This window comes from Halictus rubicundus, chromosome 1 (assembly GCF_050948215.1).
Source record: "Halictus rubicundus isolate RS-2024b chromosome 1, iyHalRubi1_principal, whole genome shotgun sequence".
NCBI lineage: Eukaryota > Metazoa > Arthropoda > Insecta > Hymenoptera > Halictidae > Halictus > Halictus rubicundus.
The window spans coordinates 21,594,455-21,620,425 of record NC_135149.1 but is presented as its reverse complement, the minus strand read 5'-3'; the positions used below and the strand labels follow the sequence as shown (position 1 = coordinate 21,620,425).

Below are 25,971 nucleotides of genomic sequence, written 5' to 3'. Positions count from 1 at the left end.
TAGCAGTTGTCAGAGCATCTGCTGCAGTCAGCGACAGATCTAAATTCCTATGTCTAAAATCTAAATTCTATGTCTAAAAAAATCCTAGCTGATTCTCAACTTCCAAAAATGCAGTTACCAACACAACAATTATCAAATTATCAAACGTCAAACAAAATTATCCACTGCAGTCAAACGCAAAGGATCTAAATTCCTATCCTCTACACAGACAGACCTGGGGGGTTCTCGTCGATCGAAACTGCATTTCAGAATAAATCACACTGATTGCACTTCCAACTACCGATACAGAACTCGTCAAAATTTCCACCCGCAGTGAAAATTCTTCCACGCAGCAACCCAAGCTCCCCCATTCCAAAATGTATCTCCAAACGCATCAAACAAGATTCACCTATCTAACAATTACCAAGGTGTATCCCTCCAGTGCTCAAAGATGGAGTACCCAAATTCCCCTGTCCTACACGCATTAGCAATGTCAGGACTAACACGACGTTCAGCGCTGTGCCGTGTTTGACAGGCGCACAGCTTAACATTTGCCTTCAGACAGCGACGTCCCTGAAACCCCGATGCTTTCCTGTAGCTCTGGAATAAGATCCCGAAGATCCGGAAATTCCCAAATCTGTCGCCCGTCTGCGAAAATACGGTCCGAAGCAATAACACGTCACCCTCAGTGGTAAATTCGTTTGAACGGTTGCTGATGATTGACAGACGGGACTGCAGCGCTACCAGTTCATGCCTGCCGAGGAGCACCTCGATCGACAGCGTGGCGGAATGGGGTATAATCGGCGGGGTTGGCACCGACGGGAATCATGCGAACGCCGGTAGCAGTTATGGCCTTTTCTCGGATCAACCGCCGCCGAGGAGGAGTCCCAGCCCATTGCTGGGATCCAGAAGCGACAGACTCAGCTTGGTTTCTCCCAGCATCGGCAGAAGGGTGAAGGGACACCGAGCTGTTTTAGGTGAGCCATTATTTTCTTATTTTTTCTTCTCTCGTGTTTCCAGCAAATCGATTCTGGGATCATGTATCGGAGGCTGATATAGATCCATTCTGCATGAAGATTTATTCTGCTTATCACTGCCACCAGTCCCTCGTAATCTCTCGAGCGGGAAATATGGAGGTACCTTGATCTTGACGTTAGATCTTTCAGGTCTGCAGGGTATCGGCAGATAAGGGTCTACCCCTTTATCGAGGATTTCTTTCGAGGTTGTGGTAGAGGGAACTCGGGTGGCGTTAATAATTTGCTAAGAGGACAGAAGGTGTGTTTTGAGAATTTCTTAGGGGATGAAAAAATTCAGTAAAGATATTCTGGTCGGCAAAGTTATTTAAAGAATGAAGAAATAGGCTCGCGTTATTCTAGACTTGTGCTTAGAGTAGGAAGAAATTCACATTTTGATGGTTCTGATCAAAATTCAGTAAAAATATTCCAGGCATCAGAATCGTTAAGGAAGTCGAGTCAAATAATTCTAGTCGTCAGAATTGTTAGGGGATGAAGAAATTGAGTTCATTAATTATAGCATACATGACTGTAGGGTTATGAACGTGACACTGTTTAGAGTGATTGTATAGAGTGACTGTGGACGCGACATCGTGGCGCCAACGTGTTTGGGTCCGACGTGAAAGGGAGTCTCTTTGGGCCGAAGTGTGAAAGAAGAGTGTTTGGGTCTCGGTGACAAGAGTAAAGTGTTTAGGGCCGCCAAGCGCAGGGCGTACGTTACTGATTGGGTTTTCCGAATGGATGTGAGACTGATAGACAGAGAATGAGAGTGCGAGAGAGGAAGAATGAAAGTGGGCCTTAAATAAAAGGGACGAAAGCGAGGGATGGTGTGTCAGTAGAGCGAGAATCAGAAGAGCGAGTTGTTAAGACATAGAAAAAGGACTTTAGCGAAATCGGTGTGAGATCATCCCACCCGATTTCTCTTAAAATATTCCTACATGACTGTTTAGGGGATAAATCATTTAGGGGGTGAATCTAGAAAAAAATTAATCGAAAAAATTGAATAAAAAGAAATTGAATCGAATCCAAAAATTAAATAAAAATGTCCTAGCCATTGGAATCGTTCGGGGGATAACGAAATAGAGTCAAATTATTCCAATTAATAAATTAAGTGAGATAATCCTCGAGAAATTCACCAAGAATAAGCAAACTGTCTCAGATAATTCCAGCCAGGAAACGTTCTCATGTTTTTCAGCTCTGCTTGCTTAAATCAAGTAAAATTAGTCGGGCAACCAGTAACTAAATTACAAAATATTAAAGCAAGCTGAACCCTTAATAATATTCGTCGAAAACTGAAAGTGAGGGTTGTGTTAAACAGTTCAGCCACCGCTCGAGCTGTTATCCTCCCCTATCAAAGTTCTAACGTCCGCAGTAGGGCTTGCTTCGCTGGTAGGAGAGACGTCTAAGTTAATTTCACCTCATTCCGCGGAAGTTAATGCTCGTCGAGTGTAGTATTTCATCTAACGAGCAGGAACATGGGAAGAGAGAGAGAGAGAGAGAGAGAGAGAGAGAGAGAGAGAGAGAGGGAGGGATGGAGATGATTCAATTTCCGAGTTCGTTGGACCGGGGGCACCGCGGAAACGAAATACATTTTACTTTGGAAGAGAGAGATATCCGATTATGGTCTGTCTCGTTGAATAGCGGCACGGAGAAGAAAAACCTGAAGATCGGCGAGGAGGATTCTGGGTATCATCCGACGGACATGCCAGGAATGTTAATGGCAGTTCTCAGTGTCCGTTGTCGTCGGGAATATCGATTAATTTTACGGCGGCAACGGGTGCGAGTGTTCGCAGAGCTTGATCCACCTCTCGCAGACTCTGTCGTGTCGTGTCCTCGAGGAACAATCCGCAGAGGTGAGAAGTTCTCCCCAGGCCGCTGGGAACGCCGGCGCGGCGTCTCGAAGTTAAATTGCAGAAGCGCCAGGCAATTATCGCTCTTTGGGGCAGGGACAGTCAATTGGTCTGCGTCACGGTGAATCCGTTTATCATAATGAACGCCGAAGAATCAGTTGACTGTGCGACGCCCGAGAAACCGAGACCAAAAAACACTAACTGTTAAACATAATGGCGGTAATAAAAACAGTACTCAACTCCTCTCGACACAGATAAAAAAATGTTCATTATTTTCACCATCTCCCTGGAAAGGAGCCCACTCTAGCTACGTCCCTGAGTCTGTTCGGGTCTAGACCAATGGAACTACTCGTTTAGAAGCCAGTCCCGTGGACAGGTAAACCGGTTGGCCCCACTTTGCTGGAACGGAGGCAGCGCAACGTTCCCAGAGGTGCGAGCCTCAATTTTCGCACGATGTTCCTCACGCGCTAATCTCCCATTATAAAATCCGCTGTATTCCATAGGTACAGATTGCGCTGGATCCACGTTTTCCCATATTCGATCAGCTGAAAATTCATTTGGATTCGCTGGTACGTCGATCGAACGGACGCCGCGATCGACGCGTGACATTCCACCGTCGGAATCGTCGGACTCGTCCGTTTCGAGAACGTGACTGGACACCCGCCGCGTAAACAATGAGGAGAAAGTAACAGAAGCGAGTCGCTTCCTCGTCGATACGCGCCGTAGATCGTTGTAGATCGCTGTAGACCGATGCGGAAGCGCCGACAAGCCACGCGCCGCGCCGCGTCAAACGGGAGACGAGATTCGGCAGTTTCGTTTAATTAAACATCGCCGCGATTGATACCCGGGCAATATACCGCCGATCGAACAGGATTGGCTTCCAGATTTTCCAGCAGTGTTCACTTCCATCGGGAATCTTGATCTTTCATCCTGGATCTAAAGCGAAATCGGGAAACTGAGGATGGGATAGGGGAATCGACGTCTTTCGAGCACAGATCAAATCTTTTCTTCTTTTATCGTACCTTGAGGGACACTCTCTGCGTTTCGTTGGCGTTCGAAGATTTCTTACAGAAATTCAGGGAACACAATCGTAGCTTGTTCGTAAGGGAACGTGGATTTGATTCATTTTTTTTTTTAGAGTCGATTACATTTTCTCTGGATTTGGGGTATTCTGAAAATGGGAAGGAAATGTTTAATGATTGTCTTTCTTAGTTTTATTCCTTAACTAATTCTTTGTCTAAAAAAATTCCTTTTTGAAGAAATGTGTCACTTTTGAAGAAATATTTTCTAGAGGAACCTGAGGTGGTAACGGAATTATTCGCGCAGATAGAAAAATTCATTTCTACACTAACATATTCATTCTGCGACATTTGTTTAAGATCTAGAAAATACAAAATATTCTTTACTGTTCGAAATTAACTTCTAAATTTTTATTTTGTTACATTACTTTGGATTTATGGAACTTTTGAAAAACTTTGGCAGTCCAGAGTGTCGAAAGACTGTGTGGACTCTTCCTAACAGCTCACTGCAATTTATTGTCGCCACGAGGGACGTTCGACGAACGAAATAAAATTTTGCTTTAAATGGTTTTGAAGATCGTCCAGCAAAGCAGGAGTTACCGTAAGGAGAAAGATATGAAGTTCCCGCCGTCTCTGGCAACCAAGGCAGTCCACCGTGGCTGCCAGTCGACTCTGACATACCTGAATGGTCAGGTAGCGTCTCGGCCAATCGTCTTCCCCGCTTTGTTTACGTCCTCGTGTTCGGTCACGCGGTTGGCTATTCGGAGTCGCTTACCTAAGGAGCCTTTCAGTCCGCGATTGTTCGCGTGCTCGGCCGTGTTTCGATGCTGAAACTCCTTCTCGTCGTCTTTAGGGACCTGTCCCCAGTGTTCGAAAACCGTGGTTCCTCTTTCCAAGCGATGCACAGGTGTCTCGGTGTACTGGTGAACCGGTGAACGAGTGCCTCTGGGCACAGCTCCGAAACTCTTCCTCGATTCTCTGCGATTTGAAAACGGGTGCTCGGATAACTGGTGAATTTGACGGTGCTGTGCGTGGCGTCGAAATCAAGCGGATCGCGAAAAGAAACATAGGACCAGAGGTATCATAAGAGTCGGAGGCTGGGCTGACCTCTGCTGTGACTCCGCTCGCGTTCTTCGGCCGACAAGAGTTCGAAAATGGAGCTTGGATAGCGTCGATATCGAGCAGATTTTTGGAAGCGACTTGCACTGAGAGCTATATTCTGGACGAGCCTCTTCAACATCTAAACAATCTCGACAGCTCCAAAAACCTATGTTCTTTGATCAAACAAAATTTTGAAAAGCTGCTCGAGTCTCTCCAGTGAATTTCCAAATTCTAAACAACAATTTTCACTGAGAGTGCCAAATCGGAAATGCCAATTGGGATCTAGACAGTCCTCTGAACAACTCAAATTCGACTTCCCCGATCAAATAAAATTTGGTAAAGGTGCTCGAACATCTCTGCTGAATTCGACAGTGTTGCGAGTGAAGAAGAATTTAAAATCCAAAGAAGTAACTTGTGTTGGAAGTTGTAATGAGAATTGGTTCGTAAGGTTGTGCTTCTTGTGGGTTCCCCTTTTTGCAAGAGCGGTTAGGGCAACGACACCGTGCTAGAACCTTCGGGAAAATCAGCGGGAACGCGGTTCTCGCGTCCAGTACCAAAAAAAAAAAAAAAAACACGCACGGTTATACGCTTGTTCGCCGCTGACTAAGAGTTTCTGGTAACTCGATCGACCTTTGCTGTAACGCGATCGCTTTTGGAAAACACGATAGTCCCTGAAGGCGACACACGAAACTCAGAATCCTAACTCTGCGGTTTGTTGATCACGCGCAGAACACAGACTGTTCTTTGTTGTTTGCTCAAGGAGTCTCTCCCGTTAGTCCTTAAAATAGTTGTGTCCTGGTTCGCGAGGAAAAGGATTCCGGGCCTTGAAGAAGAGACATCTTAGGTAACAAGAAGTGTCTTGTGTCAGGGACGAAGGATTGCTGGAGAAATTTGGTGCTGCAGGATAATGAAATCGTCCTTGACCTTTCGTTGTGTAATGTCACGATAGTGTTGAGTCCAGGAGTCTTTGAAGGAAGAGTGTAATTATTGTCGCGGAATTTTAGTGTCAAAATTAAAATAGCGCAAATAGGTGGCGCTGAACAATTTTTACATCGAAGACCGCAGGATATTACAATCATCCTTGATCCTCGAAGAAGTATAGTATCAAGATAGTGCTGAGTGTAAAAGAGTGTTGAAGGAAAAGTATATTTAGTATGAAAAATTAAAATAGGAAGAAGAGGAGTTGCTGAAAATTTTTTACATCGAAAACTACGGAATATTGATCCTCATTCATTGAGTTGGAATAAAAAGAGCGGCAATCCTTCGAAGTATTTGCTCATCAAAGAAAAAGATAATGTAATCGTCCTTCGCTCTTCTCCGCGTAACATCAAGATAGTATCAACGATATTGAGCTCGTGAGACCCTGAAGAAGGAGTTGGTGTCAGGGAAAGAATCGAAGGCAGCAAGATAATATAATTGTCCTTGATTCTTCGTCACATAACATAAGACGGAGATAAAAGACATCGAAAAAGATTTTTATACCGATGGATGCAGGATAATGTAATCGTCCTTGATCCTCAAAGAAATACATTTACACTCTCACGCTGCTCGTTCGAGGAAAGGATAATATAATCGTCCTCGAGCCCTCGTCAATATCAGACATCGTTGATTATAGTGGATCGAGCAGACCCTGAAGACCCATAGTCAGCTTGAAGATTGCAGCCAGAGGAACGCGAGGATACTAAAAATTCTTACATCGACCGACAGAGAGAAAGATAATTTAATCGACTTCGATTCTTTATCTCGCAATATTAGGAAATCCCTGGTATCAGGCTAGGATTTATCATTCTGGAAATTTATGAGACCCCGAAGATTCGGATTGAGAGAAACTTTGAAAAATTTAGCATCAATTCAAAAGAACAATTCGAACAAGGACGAGGATTCTGAAGGATTCTGCACTTCCCAGAGATTAATTGCAAGCAATTGATCCTCCTTAATCGTCCTTGAAAATTAAACTCTTGAGACCTCGAAGAGCTAAAACATCGACGTGTACCAACTAGAAAATCAGTGTGTACTAATTGGTAAAAATAAAATTTGCAAACAAGGTAATAAAAATTTTTAGACGTTGAGACGTTGAAGAGAACTACATGTATCAGTCCGTAAATATAAAATTCAAGACGAATAACATAATAGAATCGTTCTAGTTTCTTTATACACAACATCAAAGACCTGCGAGTTCAAGAGATGCTGAGAGAATAAAATCGCTCGACGGCGAGAAAATAAAATCCCAGAAAAGAGTCAGCGGTATTAAAAGAACGATAATGCAACCTTGCCCTGTTACATAATGCCAAGAAAGTGCATCATCCAAGGGACCCCTGAAATCCAAGCGAGGAAAATCCAGCGTCGATTAATAAAAATAAAATTCTAAAAAAGTCGATCATATTAAACTCGGTCATCCAGAACGAGCACGATGTAATATAATCGCTCCTCTTACGTGCTATCAAGGATTCATCGACACAATTACTGGATGCTCGAGGATCAGGAACAGACCAATCTAAATCCTCTCCATAAAAGTATCAGTGTCAATCGACGACAGTTATAAAACGGACGATCAAAAGAAAATGACATCTTCCCTTCAAACATACGAGTACTTCTCCATCCTCTTCGAATAGTTCTTCAGGATTTTCTAGATCTCCAGGATCCCTCCGAATTTTTCCAGTGCGTTAATGGAGGCGAAGGTGGTCCCAGAGGTGGACGGGGAAAGTTGAAATTGCGAGAAGTTGCAAAGAGTTAATCGCTACGAGGATCTCAGAAGGGGCATTAGGGGAACTGGCCGGTCCTCAGGCGTTATAGCGTGGTAACTATTGCCATAACTCGTTACCCCGACTGGCAGACCTCCTGCAGGGCACTGGTTTCGTCCTGGAAACAGCTTCGATCCCAAAGTCAATTCTTTTCTTCAAAATTAATTTTTTTTTCGAGGCCGAATCTTCTCTCGAAAATTGATCTCTGAACGCTGAATCTTCTCTGCAAAATTGATCTCTGGACGCTGAGTCTTCTCTGCAAAATTGAACACTGAAAGCTGAATTTTTAACGCGTAATCCTCTTTCGAAAATTGATATCTGGACGCTGAATCTTCTCGAAAATTGATCTCTGGACGTTGAATCGTCATTCTGAAATTGATCTTTTCGGAGGTGAATCTCGAACTTTTGATCAATGAAGAGGCTAGAGGAGCGGTAATCGAGGGATTTTGCAATAGAAGAGGGGGTCCCGCAGCAAGGATGCGCTCGAAGAAAAAAGGATCTGGTCCCGAGGGATATCGAGATTGGTCAGAGAGAGGAGACGCGTCGAAAATGAGCGGTCTGAGAGGAGAGGTTTGAGGGACACGCGGCTGCAAAGGTGGAGGACCTTGCCGTAAACCGGTTTCTGCATTTGGTGCATCGACAAGCCTCCTGAGTTCTGCCGGCGAGTTTTCAGGAAGAAATTTTCACGTGGTGGCCCTGTCACCTTTCCCAGTTGGTGAAAAGCTGTCGCGAGATCGCTAGGATCTTCATGGGAACTTGCTTCAAGGCTCTCGGCCGTCTCGGTGCATAGGGTAGGTCATTTTAACCTTGTTTTCTCATGTTTTTTTGCCGGTTCAAGATACACTCGTGACAGGTGCATCGATTACTCTATTGCAACGTCTTTCTATCGGGAGCACTTGTCTTTTCGCGCTGTTGCACATAAGTATTTTTGACAACTTTTTGCCATTTTATTTAGTCCTCTAGTTATCTGTATGCAGATTTGCATTTGTGTAGTTTATTTTATGAAAATCTACATAAAAGATAACTTTCTTTAATACTGGGAAATTTCGTGTTGTGTGAAGAGTTTCTTCTACTAATTTTTGTTAGTGTACATGGTTGGTTGGGTTTTTAGAAATGAGATCGCATCAGAAATGCATACTGATCTGTAGTCTAATGAGTATGATAGGAATGCGATTTTTTTCACTACTGCATAGCTTTCAATCCCATTATTTCATAGTTGTATTTCTAACGTTGTTCTCTTTCACATTTATTTTGCAATTAAAACAGCAGATATTTTAAAGGTTCTAGCAATTTTCAAAGACTGCAAAAGGAAACTGTAAATAAAATATATGCTTTTAAAATTGTCCTTCTAGCGTCTGGGATACTCTTTCTATCCATCCAAATGTAATTATTATACGTTTATTGATGCAACATACTGTCTGAATAATAAAAAAAACTACACATTCCCATGCGGGCAGCAGAAAAGAGTAATTGCATTCTTTCACAAGAAATGTTTAATTAAATTACATCCATATTTTTCATTTTCATATGAAAAAGAGTGGCTCACGTGTCACAATTGTTATGAAAGACAGAGCGCGTTCCACCGTATGTATGAAATAACATTAATAATATAGAGGAACAGTGTGGATGCTGATGTATTGATAGAACGCGAAGTTTCAGATTCAATTTACATTACATTTATTAATTTGGTATCGAATCAATCATTATCGAGAAGAAACCGTAGACGACGGTGGGGTTTAAGTTACTCGAAACGATTTTAATGAACCTGCTGGGAAAAGTATAATTATGTTGGCACAGTTCGCTTAGAATACAACTTCTACAAACTCTTAATCCATAGTATAAATCAACATAAATCATCAAACATACGAAATATTAATCCTTGAGCTTATGACAAAAATGTATGTAATTTAAAACGGTAAGAACATTACAAGAATTTAAAAATACTGTTATTTTCAACCTATTAAACATATTAAGAAAGAACGTCAATTTTTATTTCATTCTGTTTGTTGCAATTCAGGTAGAAAATTCTGATTTTGCATAACGCTGTCTACAGATCGGTGTGTCCTACAGAGCATTAAATTAATGCAAATTATCTCCAATTATATTACAGCCATTTTTCGTGACGTTTCAGAGTCGCCATACTAACTCAGAGAATTAATACCAAATTTAGTAGTGTGCAAATTGCCTCGAATTATACTATGACAGTTTTTAGTGGCGCGTTGGACTTGCAATAGTTTTAATAAATCTAGAATAATGTAACAACACTTTAAAATTTTTCACGGTTTTATTTTTCATTCATCCATTTTTCCTATAAACGCATTAAATCCGCTGCCTAGGAAAAAGGTAATTCCGTAAAGCTTTGTTGGAAAACAAAAACACTGTGCACCGCTGTATGAATATTCGATGCCGTCCGTTTGCATCGTGCAACATCGACGTGCATATATTGTGCACGGAGAGGTCCAGTGCACGGGCACGTGAGCGCAAATTGTAGTTTCATAATCCCGATCCATCCGGGGATTAGAGAAACCCACTCGAGACGAAGTAGATCAAAGAAAGTGATTCGCGATGCGGTTTTGCATGGCGGTGGGCGGTGTATATCGACGAGCACCGCGAGTGAAAGTCGACTGAGGTATCGAATACTAATTCCGATTGCGGGGCCGATAATCGAATCGCTCTCGTACACTTATGAAATTACGACAATCATCGCGAGACTCCGAGGGGAACATCGAACGTTTCTCTTAAAACAGCAGAAAATGAAAATTTTGATCATTGACACGTAAGGGTTGAGGAACATTAAAACAGAAATTCAATTGACGAATCTCATAGATCCGCGGCACTGAAGGGTTCACCTATTCTCTCGCGTTCTCGCAACAGTAAGTAGACTGTTCCAAAGAGAAATATCGATTTATCGACGACAAGAGCGGTAAAAATTCTTGAGGTATTTCCGCGAGTTAGGTTTCTCCCTCTCTTGGGAGAAAATATACTCGGGATTAAAGCGGAGATGTTCCGATGATGTTCGCAAGTGTGGTTAAAGTATCATTTTTCTTTTGCGATACCTTCAATCGTGTGTCGACTTGGATTCCGTTTAAAATTATACTTGCTATATTTGTTTATTTCGCAAATATTTGAGTCGTAATTTCTGTTTCTACGATCGTAACGGTGCATTTGTCATCGTGGCGATTCGTTACACACGGGACGATAAGTGGCGATGAATTATTGCAAACTGTGGCGCGCGTTTGTTCGCAGGCTTTCCAAATGAAAATTGTTACGTGACTCTCACTCGTATATTTATGTCAATTGTTGCGTTAAAACAGCCTCCTAATGCATTTCTATTAGCACATTCGCACCTGGTCGGTTCTAGCCGACACCGATGTGTGCCGGAGTGATTCTCTTCACGTTATGTTAGGAAAGAACTGCCATAACTTTTCGGTCCATTGATGTGTCTAACTCGCAAAAGATTTATTAAAACATATCTGGAGAAACATTGAACCATTTAGTACAACGTTTTATCTATTGGCTTCAACACAGAAGCGTGAAGAATCTAAAAAATTGTTTATTATACATGGCACGTATGTGTTAATATTAATACAAAAATCATAGTTTTATATACGATTTGAACAAATTGACGTTTATATCGCTAAAGAAAATTATTAACGTCTCTAAAGATCGGGACACAAAAGTTTAACAGCGATCGCAGCCCCCTTACGTTTAATATTATAAAGTTAAGAATACCCCTCGAGCTCTAAGTGAGTCGATTTCATCTGCGTCCACAAATAAAGCTGATAAATAATTATTAATAACCTCGATCTAACAGACAGGTATCTCTAGCCAAAGATCACCAGGCAACAGGAACAAAAGTTTAACTTTTTCCTTACTCTTTTCCGCTTTAAGCTAGTTAAGAATACCCCTCTAGGTAGTTTCGATCTGTTATTAACCGCCGCGTAAAAATCTATAATCCCATAAATAACCGAGGCATTGTAATCATCCGATTGATCCCGTATTTATAGAGAGCTTGGTCAAATGTCGGCTTATTGTCGGCTCGGAATCGGCTTCCAGATCGCGGCTCGCTAATTTGTTTGCGTCGCGCGATTAATGCTCGCGGGACTCCGAGACACAAGCCGCGTGAGATAATAAGCTCGTTATTAAGCATGCCTGGCGCTTTCGTTTTTCGCGTTTCGCGATTCCCACCGGCACCGTCGCGAAAACCATAGCGTTCGGTTAATTACAGCGGAGAATCTGAGCGAGCGCGCGCGCGCGCACGGCCGCGAAACAATTTAGCAAGACATTAAGAAACACCGAAGAAAGCTGAACATCGCCTGAGAAGGTTCTCTCTTCCGGAACGGGGCCAGGAGATTTGTGGGAAACACGCGAAACTCAAAATCCACAGTTCTAGACGAACAGACTCCCGCGGGAAACTTCAAGCGGCGCGAAATTTCGAGGAGCTCGCGAATCGCCTTTGCCGATCGCGGACGCGGAGAAAACGCAAGAACCTAACGAGTGGCATACTGGAAAGCGCGGGGAAGACCGTGCGCATCGTGTTAACTGCACCGGAAACCGACGCGCGCAGTTCTCGCATTTTCCTGCACGCGATCTCTCGTGTGGGAACTCGCGGAAAAGCGTCGCGTCGCGGTCAGCGGATGCGAGAAGTGTCGCGAACAGTACTTACCGCAGAACTTCATTCCGAACCTATGACACAAAAATTAGGAGTGTTCTGTGCTTTGAAAAATTTGAAACAATTTTTTCAGTGCCATAGTTTAGTGGAGTTTCCAGTTATTTTGACGTTCGAGGCGCAGGTTTCGTTTGGAGTTGAATAACATCGGTAAACAAAATCATAGATAAATTTTTCAGTACTTGTTGTAAAGAGGAAACTTCAGTCTTTAAGTTCATTCCGTGTTACTCCCGGAAAAATTTTCTTAATCTCCGTAGAGACGCAACATTATCGAATAGTAAACGTCTCTTCGCTTTCACATCCGCTGGAAGGAAAGAGTAAAGGAAATTTTTGTAACTTCGAACGCATTAAAAAATGAGTTGAAGGGTGTGGAAGAAGAGGGTTTGGCCTTTAATATGAGCCTAGGTATATTGTTGTACGATGTTTTTCCACGGAGTTATAACAATTTCAATGTTGTCGATATGAATTTTTTAAATGAAGCCATTAAAAAGACGTAAACGCCTGCGTAACTGCGAAAGAATTATTTACCAAAAATAGTCTAGGAAATTTTATTTTCCAGGCTGCTATACCGGCTACAGAATTTTGTAGTGTTGTGGCGTTTCATTGATCAGAACATGCTCTCTTCACTATCCTCCCACTTAACGCTGCCCAGTGGGCGTGGCTCGGCGTAGCTCGATGTAGCCAATGAAACGTCGGCAGAATGAAGCCTACATCCTCCTATAGTGATCTCCGTGGCTCTCGACAGAAATCTCTGAAAACCGCCGGCGATATTCGCTGTTTCTCTGTAAATTTCTACGGCGATAAATCGATCGTAGACAGTCAAGCTCTCCAGGACTTCTTTTAGCGAGTTTCCCGTCGAGAGAACACCTGTATAAAAGTTACGAGGCAATTCTCGAATGACCCTATACAGCTCCGGTCATTCGGTGATCCGTGGCGTCTGTTCATAGCCGGCATCGGGGTCCGAAAGACAATAGGCGACACCATTGCTAGGCGTTTTACGATCAGACCCGTGACATTCCTCGGGAATAAGCGTAAGGAAAGTCTGCCTTTACGAGGACGTCTTTACGGCTCCTTTACTCTTGTTACTCTTTCCACCGTGGCCGGGGAACATTATGACGCGCGGCGAAGAGCGTTGTTCGTTTCGAGTCGGGCGTTTTCAACTTTGATAAGCAACGGACGACGCGGGTAATCCAATTTCTGCTGGGAGGAAATTGTCTTGCAACTGTTGCGAAGTCCTCTGTCTTTCCGTGCTCGACACAGGCGACGATGAACGGTCTTCGCTTCGAGCATGTGGAGCCTGGAAATGTTCGATTATAATTAGGTCTGGGAAACTGATCCATCAATAAATTGGTTAGTAAAAGTTTCAGTCTTCTCCAATCGGTCATATAATATTAGGGGGACCCATAAGTAATCAATTATTTTGAAATCTGAAACAAACTTTGTAGTAAATTCAAGTTTTTATTTCTTAATTTATTAGATAATCTCCATCATTATCAAGGACAGTTTGCCATCTTTCCTGCAAATTTGCAATCCCCCTCTTATAGAAATCCAGGGTTCGTAGAGCAAAATATAACTCAAGGTGCCTCCTTACATCTTCTACAGAAGTGAATGTTTTAATTCTTAAATAATACTCCAGAGATCTGAGAAGATGATAGTCTGCCTATATGCCTACATATTCCTTGCCTATATGCCTTTCCCATTTCGTGTAGGTGCATTTGTATAGTTGACCATGTGGACCCAAGGCTTCTCGATAATTTTTGTATACTTAATTTTGGATCAGCTTCCACTAGAGGTTTTAGGGTGTCGTTATCAAATTCAACTGGTCGTCCACTTCGAGGCCTGTCAGAGAGATCATAATTACCAGCAGCAAACCTTCTGAACCAGCGTTGACACTTGTAGACCTTCAATACATCTCCATAAACATCGCAAATTTTCTTTGTTGTTACCGTTGCATTAAATCCCGCATGAAAATGAAAAAGTATGCAATGACGAATATGATCCTCGGAAGGTACGGACGCCGCCATTTTATAACAGGGTTGTAAAAAAAATTATACTTTTTAGAATATTTAGAACACAGGCTGCTTTACCCAAAAACTGTAAAAGAATATTTGTTTCCTCTTGAACGATCAGTACAGAACTAAAGGCAAAACAAATTCTTTGCAAATACTTGATTACTTATGGGTATCCCTAATGTATGATGATTTATAATTGCATGACTAAGCTGGTTTAAGGTTCTTCGAAGGTTTCATTGTGAAGAGGATGGGGAGGATTCGTACGGATCATATTACGTAGATCGATGATACGTTTCTAAGGTTGTTCGTCTTCCGTTCTTTTCAAGTTCTGCATGAAATTAAGCCCGCAGACTGACACTGTCCGTTACGAAGACCTTGCTCACCCTTCTTCCTGTGACGGACTAGGAGAAAAACAGCCCGGAAAAGGGCGGCACCTGTAGTACAGGTATCGACACACCGGGTGTCCGCTAAGTACGCCGACAGGTAGACAGTTCCCTTTCGTGTTATTCTTGAGAACCGTGCCATTTCAAACAAATGGCCAACCTAGTCTTAATAAATCTTTCCGGCTAATACAGTATTTACTTATTGATAACTCGACTGAATTTTGTGATTAATCAAGTCAACTTGAATAAGTAAATTTTTTTTAATCACTTATGACCAGAGAAAATACTCTTTCACAGGCTAAAAATTTAGCGTCCTAACAACCACAAATGTAACTAGAAAATTAAAAGCTATTTCAAAAAACCCTTAATTTATAAGCTTCAAAAAGGCAAAAATGCAGCTCACAGTTTTTTTAATACATCCAGTTTAGTGGAGTTTGGCGATTTTGATGTTCGAGGAGCAGCTTTTGTTTGCAGTTGAATATCATCGGTATAAAAATTCGTAGATCAAGTTTCGAGGGCTTGTTGTAAAGAGGAAGCTTCGTTCTTTAAGTTCGTTGTAGTTACAATCTTGGGAAGAATTTTTCAAGCTCCGCAAAGGTATTTGAATGTGCGAAATTGTCGAATAGTAAACGTCTCTTCGCTTTCACGTCCACCGGAAGGAAAAATAATGGCAATTTTGTAGCTTCGATCTCATTAAAAAATGAGCTGAAAGTAGAGGGTTAGGGTAAAATGGGCCTTTAAATTGAGCCTAGGTAGATTGTTGTACAATTTTTTTCACGGGGTTACAACAATTTCAATATAGTTCGAGTACAAATGATTGAAACGTCGAAAAGAAGAGAGAAGATAATAATACAAAAAACCGCATAAAACGCGATTAAAAGAAATGAACAAACAAAGTACATTGAAATTTTCTCCAAAGCCGAACCGAACGAGGAGACCAGAAACAGTGTATCTAGAGTTCGTTGGTACAGTTTGCAGAAATGAAGAAAGAATGGCGTGGTATAGTAATAGAATTCGGTTACAGTGAAAAGGCAGCGCTTTGTTTCCGTGCTGATGGCCGTTTAATTTCCATTGCTTACCGTTTCGTGTACCATAAACTAGCGGGAAGTGTCCGTCGACCGTTGTAGAACGAGGTTGGCAAAACACGTGGGGCGCACGCGATGGGAACTTTATTTTCTTGTTTCGCCGGTGGCCTCGACCGCTTCTCTCTCTCTCTCTCTCTCTCTCTCTCTCCACAATCCACAATCCACAGTCCACACTCCACATCTCTCCTATCCGCGTCGATTGTACGGCTCTCCGAGGATACCGGGAACTTCCTGGCAACCTTCGGATGCCGATACAGTCCGGCAGATAGCGATCGAAATAAATTAAACTACGCTGCTCTTCGTGTTCGACAGCTGGAAACGCTCCTCGATTCTAGCAGGTCACCCGGTACATAGTGAACGAAAAAGCAGGTGGCCTTCGGGCCATCCACTCTTTCATCCTTTTTCGACGATCACGTATGTGCTCGGTTGCACGCAAATTTTAGATCATTTCTGTCCACCCCTTGCATCACTATCTTCTTTGCATTCGTAATGATTAGGACCTTTTTTTAACGTTTATCAATTTTCTTGAAGGAATTTATGGTGATGGTTGTCGATGAATAATTTTCTTTTCTGTCAACCCCTTCACAATCTTCTCTGTATTCGCAATGATTAGGACTTCTGTGACTTTTATCAATTTTCTGGAAGGAAAAGGGAACTTACGTTGATGGTTGTTGATGAATAATTTTTAGTGTTTCGCAGCTTTCGAAAATGTCGACAGCATCTCCCAGGTTGTTTTTCTTCGGAAATATTTCTCCGTGTTATTTAATTAGTGCAAAATATCGGAGGGGCGACTACGCGCTAGAAGTCACCTCTGTCAAAGAATTGTCAGGTTTACCGACAAAGCGCCCGCTTTTTGCCCCGGGAGTATTTATTTTTCGAGGAGATCGAAAGCCTCTGTTGTTCAAACAATATTTGCTCTCTCTCTCCCTTGTCTCTCCACTGTTTTTTGGTATTCTCGAAAAAGGAATGAAAAGGACGAGGCCGTACGAGTTTGAAATATATTCACTGGATCTACGTATGAAGAGATCTCAATACCTCGCGATGGAATTTTTTTAAATAACAATACAAAACGAACGAGAGAAACGTGTGGAGCGTGTACGATATTAATAACCATAAAAATTGTGGAACGGAGAATCTGTGATAATTTCGAGGAAAATTCCCCCGGTGGAAAATGGATGAATAAAAACATGAACGTTGTTTAAACACGTTCGTGTTCGTCGTGCATTAAAGAAAAATTAATAATAGTAAAAATGATGGTACAGTCTTTAGAATATTTTAGAAAATGCCTGCTGGATTATAATTTAATAAAACCGATAATCTATATAAAATTCTGTGGTATTTAAGAACAACCGATGTTGTTCACCCTTCTTTCCTGCGTTCCTTGCAGGAATATTAAATTAAGAAATTGCTACAGCAATACGATATTTATGATCATACAAAAATATCAAACAGAGGAACAGGGATGTTTTTGTGACTTGAAAAAAAAATTCCAAACGAAGTACGAAATGATAAATACGTAAATATATATATTTTTAAATTGTTCGACAACGTTCCTGCGTATCTGAGCGAGATATACGTAAGCCAAAAATTGATTATAGCTTGTACAATATTGACAAACGTTCATGATACGAATCAGAGGATTTTCACGATTCTTATAGTCCGCAAATGAATTTTGACGAGGCTGTATTTTTAAAAACAGTTGAGTTTAAGGGCACTTGCCCTTTTCCACAGCCCTCCAGCGCCTCGTGCGGCCCTGAGCTTAACGAAATTCGAACTCACCTGCCCCGATGTTATGCCCAGATGCCCCACGGTATAGTGCATCTGTTGCAAGCCTTCCTTTCAGTCGGTGTCCTTCCCCGGTGTCGTAAGGACCCATTTTCCCGCGCAACCACTCGAGAGTGTCGGCTCTTCTTCACGCCCTCGCCACCTAAAACGAGGTTCTCGAACTTTTTCACGGTTGCTTCGACACCTTACTTTTCGTGATCGAATTCGACTTACTTTTCGTGAACGGCGAAAAGTCAACGAAAAATTGCGGCCAACCACCGCGCCGACGACAACGTGGGGAACAAGAAAGAAGACAAATAAGAAGAAGAACGCCTGACAGAGCCCTTATTGATAGAAGATTAAGCCAACGAGTGAAAACGTTCAAGAGTTTGTTCAAGATTTATTTTATTGCTCGTTCTATCGGAAAGAAATATTCGGAGCCTGGAAGTAATGTTGCAGAATATAAATAAAATAAAATCGATAAGTTCGTTACCAGCAGCAGACATTTGCGTTTCTCTGCAGAGAGAAAATCAAATTGTGCACTTCAGAATTATTTAGAATTATGTTCGGTAAATTACAAAAATTTGCAGCTCCTCTGTGATAATATTTTCATTAAAAATCAGAAGTTTTCCAGCGCGAAAGATACGTTTTACATCAGCAAACTGTGTTTGATTTTAAATAAATATATCTCACCATTGCAAATGTAAAGAAATTAAAACATCGGAAGGAAGGAAATAAGGAAACATAATCGAACAATCCGTAGGAGAGGGACGTGTTAAAAATTGTTACTACACTCCCGCGACTTCTCTAAACGCTAAAGAAAAATTCTGAAAGCGTAGATAAAAGGGAGCATAGAAAAGCACGGTTCACGTTCGGTCAAAATTTCGCAGGAAGACGAAGAACCCGGTTAGCATGATTGATGAATCGGAACGGTGTCGGTGATGCTGAAAGCTGAATGCGAATTTCGAGCGATTTGGCTGCATTTCAACGACACACCGGTGCATCCCGAATGCATCCTAACCGCGATCGACCGAGCCTGATGGATCTTCTATGATAATTTCTCCGGTTATCTATCTCCTCGTTGGATTTTCGTTGCAAGAATCTGAAAGCAGATCGGCTTAATTCCTGACGCAGCTCGAAATAGATCGACGGATAAATGCCAGGATCGTAATTGACGTTGATTCATCGTCGAACTAACGGCTGGGTCGAAAATAATAGTGACCGTTGATCGTTGATCATTGATCGTGCGTAGCGTGTAATCCGCGATCGACTTCCGCGACGAATGATCGCTCGATGACTTACGGCAGGCCTCGGGAATGATAATAAGCGCGGCAACGAGAATGAAACGGGAGCGTGCTCGCGTAAGGATGCATTACTGCGTTACGTGGCCGCTGCGTCATCGCGACCGCGATGCATTCCCCGAGACGATGATCAGAAATCAATAACTATAACCGAGACGAGAGCAGCGTACCACCTAACCTGAAGACTCAACGAATCGTTTCCGATTGATTTTTTCATTATATCTGCGCCGGAAACAGAAGGAAACGGACGGAGAACTTCCACGACAGATACTAAGGTAAAGTGTTTTAATTAACTGGCAAGGAAAATCCGTTTACACTCTATTCGATGGATTTGGACCTTTATTCACAAAGTTGTTGTTCGTTTGCAATCGACGTGCATTTCAGTATGTTGCGGTACAAATATATTCAACATATTTTTTTCCATTTCTGACCTTGTGTGACCTTGGAGGTCCCTGTGTCCTATACGAACGAATTTGTCTTGACACGCGCTTTCGTATGACATAAAAAAATATATAGCATTGTATTTAAAAAATTGAAGGTCTGCTCAATTTCTAAGAAAATAGTGAAAACACAAAGAAATTACATACGCCATTACGTTGATTGTGAAACACAGTGATACTTTTTCCTCTTTCATTATTTCCTTTCTAATATTTGAGCCCCTTAGTGGACAAGTAAAAATGGAGTTTTTACAGAAATAGTAAGTATTAAGAATACTTGTTTTATTTAACACATTAACTTTTGTATACTTTGTTTCATGTTAGTAAAAGATAAGAGTCAATTTTACATCATAAATGAAGTGACTGTAAAAATATCTTGGATTGTGGCATAAGTCCAATCTCTTGGACTTACTCCATTATTCCACGGAACATATGGACTTACTCTACTGTTACATTCGATTAAAGGAAACTGGTATATGTAGACGCGATAATCGTTTCGTATTTAGTACAACCGATGAGGGTCATTCAGGTTCACGAATTTTTTCCAACTAAACAGCTAGAACGCTCAATAACAAAACGTAAGAAAAATAACAACAAACAAACAGTTTACAGTTAACAAACTGTAAAGAAACAACAGTAACCGTAAACCGTTTACGGTTTGTTTTTACAAACTGTAAATTGGACCGCCATTCAGTGGTTACACTACGAACACGGAAAACAGTTTGATAATTTTTATAAAACTAAGATCTCTGTGGATGTTGAGTTTGAAATATTAAATATTCAGCGTGCTCGGTGTGGCAGGCCATTGCAGTTGAAAAATATAATGCAGGAAAATTTATATCCATCTGTGCGTCCTGTTTCTGCGGCCAAAAAGAAGGACATGCTAGATTTGCTGAAATTTATCCCTCCAATTCATCATACATTTTTTCAAGCATTAAAAGCCGGTACAATTGAAGAAACTGGTGAAGAATCCAGCAACGAATAAGTTTCTTTAATACATAGTATACAGCAAACTTGTAGTGCATTAAAAATAACATTTGTGTAACTTATGATTATTAATACATTAATAGCCATATGGCGTAAGTCACTTTCTCACAAAAATGTGGTATCACAATTCAGCGTAAAAATGGCACTTCATTAATCGTTACGTTACTGTTTCTTTACTATTAAAAAAATATGGATTTTATTTTAAGTTGCAATGATATAATTACTATTCTTTCGCTTTATCTGGTTACAATAAAGTTACATTGTGTATTGAATTTTTCGTACGATATTACACGAAAGTCCAATTTCTACAATATTAAGAAAAGGAAGTTAATTCACTTGTCCACTAAGGGGCTCATTTATTACCTGCATATTTATTTCTAAGATTTGTATTGAACGACTAAATTTTCAAAGGTTCGTCAGAAAATAAAATTTTTAGCGAGCTTATGTGATCGGAAGGTGGACTGATTGTTTTTTCCATTTTGTCAATCTTGATTGTTCGGAAGCGCAACGGGTCATTTGATTTTACAGACGGGATTGCGGGGGTTACGAATTAATCCGTGCGCTTAATACGTTGTTGGAGGAGATTGGACGATTTAAGGCTCGCGAATAGCACTTTTAACACGTCCTGTTACGTGGGTACGCGGCCGGCAATAGCTCCCAGCGGCGCGTACGAACGCAAATTACGGTCGGTCGGGTTCGAACAGAAAGGAAACGGCACGTACCAGTCGCAACGACGCGACGACATCGACGACGACGGCGGAATCGCATGCGCTGAATTTACCTGATGCACAATGTATTTTGCAATCGACAACGCGGAAACGAATAACCCCGTGGAACGGTTTATCGACCGGGCAACATGTCGCGGACACACCTACGTTTAATGACGGGTCGCGCTCCGCGGCTGTGGGATCGCTTGAAATTCATTTCCGGCCGACGCGACGCCCGACGCCGACGCCTGACGACCCGACGTCGAAAGATCGCACGAACCGATGAAAGGATTCGCGTCATTTCGTTGCACCGTTCGCCGCTGATTAATCGCATTATTGCGGCCGATGATTGATAACACCGGCCCGGCGACACTGGAAAATATCAATCGGCTTTGTTGGTCACCGGATGACGCAAAAACGGTGGCCATTATTTTCGTGAAAAAATTAATGCCCCGACTTGCCATTAATTATAGTCTGGACTCTGGTGTGCTTTCGGATTTTTCACAGACAGCGGTTGGGCTCGGCGTGAATTTCATAAAGAAATGGACTATATTTTCATTTGTTCTATTTCTGCCGATTTTATTCCCGCATTTTTTGAGCTGACATCTGGGAACGTTCTGAAACGTGAACACGTTAGCCGTATCGAATACAGGGAGGTTCAAAAACGATAATCGTAACCTCAGAAAGAAATTGAACGCACAAACCGTTCAGTAATTGTATTTCCATACTGTTTGTTTCTCGTATTTCCAAGCAACAGAATGGGTTTCGTGTTTCTGGTAAATTTCGTTCACGGTTCAATAGATTGAGAGTAAACAGCTGCTGCAGGGAAGCCAAACAAAACTCTACATTATTTGCATTTCATACTACTTTATTTCCCACAGCACCAGTGCACGTTTAATATCCCCAATAGAATTCGAATAAAATTTTCTAATAATTTCTGTGCAACACACTTGCAAAATCTCTTGCATGATCAAGATAAAATGCGTTTAAAACAACGAGAATAAGAATCACAAGAATAAAAAGACATTGAAAGAATTCCAAGATTTTGTTGTATTATTTTTGACTTTTTAATATGATTAACAGAGAAACTGGATTTTCGAATCTTACAATTAACTTGGACAATTTTGCTTTTGCACAGAGATCCCACAGTCTAATCCAGACAATTTTCTGTATTACATCTCTCAGTGATGACATGTTTTGCGACGACCTGTAGATGATACGAACTGCCGCGCACAATACCATAAGTGCATGCCGAACGCATCTAGATACTCGTTCCAGATTTTCCCTGCAATCAAGAGCAGCAAGTTCGTTTTTTTTTTCTTCCTGAGACGGATCTCACGGGGTTGTTCGATCGATCCTCGATAATCCTGATCGGATCATCGAGGGTGACAGACGGATCTTAAAATACGCGCGGTTTATTTCCGCGATTTCCACACGCCGTACGTTGCTCCTGACAGGTGAATCGACGTCAACTCGAACCAAATGCTCGATGTTTCGGCCGTATTTACACACGGTGGGAGTGTGTACAGATCGATCATGCTCGTGATCCGTGTGCACGCACGCGTGAAATCACGCTGCGTCTGATGTGTGGTTACTGCACCGGATTCGCAAAAAGACTTACACTCGCACCCCTGCTAATCACACGCTATTAATTATCCGCAGAACAAGTTTAGCTTCGGGCTCGGATAAAGATGTAAAACCACCTTCAAGATTTTCTCGACCGTTCTGACCATTTGCAATTTTTTCAAAAATTCTTTTCACTGACGTCTAGGGAACGTTTTAGCTTGTCAAAAGTGTCCGAGTCGTTTGGATATAAAAGCCGCAGTCTCGTAACGACTATAGTGATTAATAAAACAGTGAAAATAAATCGGATAAAATGCAAGCACGCGATAGATTCAAATCTTTTTCTTCGTTTAGGAAATTAGTTCTAGACAGGTACATTGAAAATTGTAGTACAAGGGTTCGCAGCGATCTATTCGCAGACTTGCTCGGCAGATATCAACCCTAAATTCCAGAGGACATTGGCCTGCTTGATTTTTATCCGTTATCGCAGAACAACCCCAGCTAAATTTGTCGCGGGGGTGGCAAATCCAGACACCGGATCGCTTATCTTTATCGAACGTGACCGGTGACGTCGCCAGAGCATTCGGTATTCCAACGGTGACACATCGATCCTCTAATTTCACCAAGCACTGTTTCCTACACCAATCAGTTAATTAGCGGAGATAATCTAAATCGTTACGGTTATTCGATTTCGCCAGTATTGATCTATAATTTTCCATTACTCATCAGCGAACGAATATCTAGACAAATAGGTACACGTTGCGCGGAGCAATTCCGCAGAATCAAAGGAAAATTTGCATACGCCGCGCCGAAGGCAGAACTGTTAGCTTGCAAATAAAATCATAATCTATAACTAAATTTGATCGTGGCTTTGCCGCAGAACGCGTACCGGTGCCGATCATATTTGTCATCGACGCGTAGAATCTATTATTTCGGAACAGTGATTAACGCGTGTAATTGCGTGCCTGTATTGTCTGCGCGTTAGCAGAAAATTCCAACACGTTGATTTCCTGCGTGCGCGGCTGATCGTTTATGAAATGTAAATGCATTTATTTTAAACGCGAACGCAGGAAATATAATAATATAAGTAAATACTGTTAAATCCTGTAGTGCTTCCAATGTATTAAAACCATTGACGCAGAACGCACGTATATGTGCAATTTTCGCTCGTGTAAATTGTGAGATAACTGCGTTATGTTCGGATCCGGATATTAATAAATCCGGATACTGATTAATATTTTCTTTGGAGAGACTGCAGGACGATCCAGGTTTCCATTTATACAAGCTACAAAATTACTGCAAGTGCATTGATCAACACGAATTATGCAATAAAGGATATTAATCTACGCTTTATTGTTTGGGATAGTTAAATTTTGCCTCGGTCCATTCATTTTCAAAAATTAAACAGTGTTCAACTAACGATTGATGCATTTAAAAGTGCCTCACGCTCTTTAAATATAGTTTAGATATCTTTCAATGTTTATAACGTGATTAAAAAATATACCGTTTTATTGGGGAGAGTCTATAGAATTATTCTACGTAAGAATCATTCGTGAAGCTTTCATGGTTAAAGCAGAACAAATTCTCGAAGTTGAAAATTGTCTCGGAGAAAATTGACGCAACAAGGATGTCCTGCTCCCTTTAAAAATTGTTGAAGAATGTTTAAATCTCCATAAAGTTATTAAAAAGTGTACCGTTGTACTCGGGGTTGGGGGGGGGGGGGTCAAAGGAATTTTTCTACGTAAAAATCATTTCCGTAGCCATTGTGATTGGAGGAGAAAAATGGTCGACCACACTTTTTCAAACTGACTAAAAGATTAATGAAAGAAATTGCAGTTCCGCAACTGTCACATAAAAACTCACCTCGTGGCTACAAACGCGTGAAAGAAGGATTTTCATTTCTTCGATCAGCGACGACGTAATCGTAATCGTTGCAATCGGTGGCACTCGGAACGACTAAATTTCCCAGCAGGTGCGTCGAAGAGCTCGCGATAAATTCGATATTAAATCTTACGATGCAGTTTCCGTGGCGGAAAAGTTGCCGACACGGTGGGCGGCCATTACGAGAAGCAACGGAATCATTTTTCCGCGGTGTACATTTTCATTGCAGATGAGACGCGCCGGTAGATTCGCGGTGAAACTCTAATGAAAACGGGAACAAAGTTACCGGCGAGTGCGAGAAAGAGAGAGAGAGAAAGAAAGAGTCAAGCCACGTATCCGCGGCAGCAACGATGCAAAACTTTTTTCGCATCCCATGGTGCGCCATCGTCATCGCCATCGCCATCGCGAGAACCCATTATCCACGCGTATGCATCGTGGAAATTGCTGTTTTGCAATAATATATCGGGTCAAAAAACTCGCGCAACAATTTCCGCGGAATCTTCGCGGCCGACAGCAATTTTTCTCGGAATAATGCGATTTCATCAAACTTTTTCTCCACCAACGATTTTTTTCATCATTTTTCTTAACCCCTTGCCGTGCCATTTTCTTTAGCCCCAGAAATCTCGCAGAAGGGAAATGAAAGTTTATATATTTTCTATGCTATTTAAGCATTCGCTTTACTCCTTAAATATTTATTGAACTTCGTTTAAAATTTCCAATACGAGTCTGACTCGTTCAAATACGGCAATAGGATGGATGTGCGGTGTCAAATCCTACAACAAAAGAGTCGAAATGTTTTAGTGTTAAAACATGGGAAGCGCCTTAATAAAATTCATCGGTGCCGCAACAACAAAAATAGAAAACGTACAAACATGTTGAGCACCGTCCAAGAAGATGAAACCGACCAAGAGGAAGGTTCTAACGTTCCTAAAACCGTTTCGCTTCATCGATAGATCGGAAAGAACGTTTCGCAAACTCATCGAAAATGGACGTGTTTCCGAAGGATAAATAAGGAATCGTGGAGGAATTGCGGCGAGGGTGGTTCGGTAAATGGACAGAGAGACGAGCAGGGTTGCAAACGAGAGGATAATGCATTTTCAGCGCCTGGAAAGGCGGCTTACGCGGCTGCATCGCTGGTTGCATTATGCACTCGCCTCCGACAGCCCTCGGATGCATTAATATCTTCAGCGTGAAATACGCGACGGCACCGTTTGAATCCACGGCGAAAGGAGCCGTTCAGCTGGCCGGTAAAATTAGCAAATTAGTGGATCTTTATTACAGCGCACCGCAAACTGCTTAAATTTCTCATTTAATTCGTCGCCGGCATTCTTCTCGGCGGAAGTCTCGTTTGAAAAATTTTAATTATTCATTTCTCTTTGCTCCTCGTTAACGCGAGACCCGATGCTGACGGGCCTCTTCAAAATCGTCCGAAACTATCTTTTCCGTGGACTTTGCGGGCCATCGCGGACAAAGCACATT

General features: G+C 41.8%; 1 protein-coding gene across 2 annotated transcripts in view; it reads left to right on the top strand.

The window, feature by feature from the left end:
- Wake (ankyrin repeat and fibronectin type III domain containing protein wide awake) overlaps positions 1-25,971 on the top strand; it is a 183,138-nt gene that overhangs the window by 117,230 nt on the left and 39,937 nt on the right. The window contains exon 6 of one of the 2 annotated variants that reach the window (XM_076793791.1): positions 706-956. In XM_076793791.1, coding sequence (XP_076649906.1) covers positions 706-956 — 251 coding nt within the window. Of the gene's footprint in view, positions 1-705; positions 957-6,769; positions 8,495-25,971 lie in introns of those variants that run through there. The other variant, XM_076793801.1, reaches the window with a different exon arrangement.